This window comes from Chaetura pelagica, unplaced genomic scaffold (genome assembly GCF_000747805.2).
Source record: "Chaetura pelagica isolate M959 unplaced genomic scaffold, ChaPel_1.0 scaffold275, whole genome shotgun sequence".
Classification (NCBI taxonomy): domain Eukaryota; kingdom Metazoa; phylum Chordata; class Aves; order Apodiformes; family Apodidae; genus Chaetura; species Chaetura pelagica.
In genome coordinates, this window is record NW_009953486.1 from 521882 (window position 1) to 524066 (window position 2185).

The following is a 2185-nucleotide window of genomic DNA, read 5'->3' on the forward strand; positions in this document are numbered from 1 at the left end:
TTGGTTGCCCGGACCCCCTCGGGAGCCCACGAGCATGGCTGATATTGTCTCCACAGCAGCGGGATGCACGGGGGTGCAGGGGTGACTCATGGAGGGGGGATGTGATTCACAGCCCTGGCTCCCCGGGCAGGATGCGGCCCCGCGCGCACAGCTCGCCCTGTGCCAGCTCCGGACCGCAGGCATTGTCCTCTGTGGGGTGGAAGCGGATTGCTGCCTGCAGCGGGATGGGATGAGGCTGCTGCTCTTCCCTGAGGTCCCCCAGCACCCTTGGATGCCAGCACAGCTTTCCCAGCCCCTAGGAAAGGTCCCTCCTGCATCCCGGATCTCTCCAAGTGTTCTCGTTGTGCTTGGGCTGTGTCCTCGTTGCTTCTCGCTGCACCAGCGGTGAAAAACGCTGGTACCTTCCTTTGCAGTGTATCCAGGAGAGTAGGTTGCCCATCAAATCTCTGTCAAACCCCTCACATGGGACCAGCTCATCTGGTCTCACCTCAGTGGGGTCGGGTGAGCACCATGAGTGATGCCACATGCCGGGAACAAGCAGCTCATGTGCTGTCGTAGGGCCATCCAGCTGATCCAGGTTGTTCTCCTTCCTGAGGGACACAACCTGAGCCAGTTGTTTCTCTGGTCACTGCCAGGGATGGAGGGAAACCAGGAGCAGCCAGAGCAGGGGAAGGGTTTGCAACTGCACGTTGGGAAGACAGAGAAGAAACAGGCACCACGGTGCTGCCCCAGCCCTGCCAGCATCCACAGCAAGGGAGCCAGGAATGAGGCAGGATGGGCAGAGGCAGCATCTCCTGCCTGGGGGCAGGAGGGGCCGAGCCCTGAGCCAGTTACCCAGCCCTCCCCAAGGTGCCTAAACCTGCACCTTCAGAGCCAGAGCTCCCTCCTCAGCAGAGCCACCGGGCCCTGGGCTCCCAGCCTGATCCTGTGTTTTAAAATACAGGGAATCATCAAAGAAAAAAAAAGCCAGCAGTGAGCCACCCATGGCCACCGCTAGCCCTGCTGCCTGGCACTGCGCCCGCCCGCCTGCCCCACCGTCCCCCCAGTGTCCCCCTGCTGCCTCACTGGCATTGCCCCCAGCTGGGGACACCGGGGAGAAGAGGGACCCGGAGGTGTCCTCAGGTGTCACCAGGATGGCCACAGCGCTGGCCACTGCACCAAGGATGCCGGGCAAGCCGTGGAGGTTGTGGATGCCGCACTGGTCCTGGAGTGTGAGTTTCCTGGCCAGGAACGGGGTAAGGAACCTGAAGCCAAGGACACATGTCACGGCTGAGAGGCTGCCCAGGGCAAGAGCGGCCACTGGTGGCACAGCCATGTCAGCCACCACCCCGATGGCCACCCCGCCAGCCAGGCTGCCGTTCTGCAGGTGGCTGGGGCTGAGTTTGCCATCCCTCTCCAGCAGGCTGGAGGTCACCACGGTGGTCACGGCGCTGGTGCTCATGGCAAGGAAGGTGTTGAGGATGGCACGATGCTGGGCATCTCCTGGTTGGCAGAGGACAGCCACGAAGCTGGGCCAGAAAACCCAGAGGATGAGCGTCCCCACAAGGGACTGGAGGTCAGAGGGGGGTGTTGGGGTTTCCTTGGGGTTCACCGGCTGCCGCGTTGCCCCAAACAGAGCCTTGGACACACCGAGGCCAAAATAGCAGGAGAAGACATGGATCGTCATGGTGCCCCCCACGTCGAGGACACCCAGATGGGTGATGATGATCCACTCACTGGCAAAGTAGACAGGGACTTCGCAGGCAGCCATGACGAGAAGCTGGCAGGGGCTGGTCCTCCCCAGGACAGCTCCCGCTGAGATGAGCACCGTCACAGCAGCAAACTCAGCAGTGAGGAGGTTGTGGAGGTCCAGGTGGACCTGGCCATGGTGGAAGTGATGGAGCAAGCCCTGCAGCACCAGCGCCCATTGCGTGGAGAAGTTGAGCAGGAGGAAGTTGTGGGTGAGGGCACTAAGCCCGTAGCGGGGCAGAAATGCCAGCAGGAGCCCCAGCCCCACCACCAGCATCACCTGGATGTCCTGGAAGAGGGGGAAGATGCCGTAGAGCCGGTTGGCCACCAAGTTGGCCTGTTCTGAGGGCTCATCGTAGGTAACGAAGAAGGTGAAGAAGAGGAGCAGTGCAGCCTGGAAGAGCCCCAGGGAGAGGGGCAGGAGGCAGCGGGGACAGGCAGGGGACAGCGTGGCCAT

The 2185-nt window shown here is 62.3% G+C and overlaps 1 protein-coding gene across 1 annotated transcript; it reads right to left on the reverse strand.

The window, feature by feature from the left end:
• Positions 1–853: 853 nt before the first annotated feature.
• On the reverse strand, positions 854–2185 carry LOC104389678 (ammonium transporter Rh type B-like). The gene is made up of 2 exons (XM_009998714.1): positions 1091–2185; positions 854–949 (listed from the first exon to the last, which is right to left on the reverse strand). The coding sequence occupies exons 1-2, from the start codon at positions 2183–2185 to the stop codon at positions 854–856; spliced, it is 1191 nt and encodes a 396-aa protein (XP_009997016.1).

What these genes read in the sequence shown, in the direction of transcription:
- LOC104389678 (XM_009998714.1), bottom strand. Translation starts at nt 2,185, where the DNA reads ATGGCCACGCTGTCCCCTGCCTGTCCCCGCTGCCTCCTGCCCCTCTCC. An exon ending in CCGGGTCCCTCTTCTCCCCG is followed by an intron (nt 950 to 1,090) that starts GTGTCCCCAGCT and finishes TTTTTCTTTGAT; the next exon opens with GATTCCCTGTATTTTAAAAC.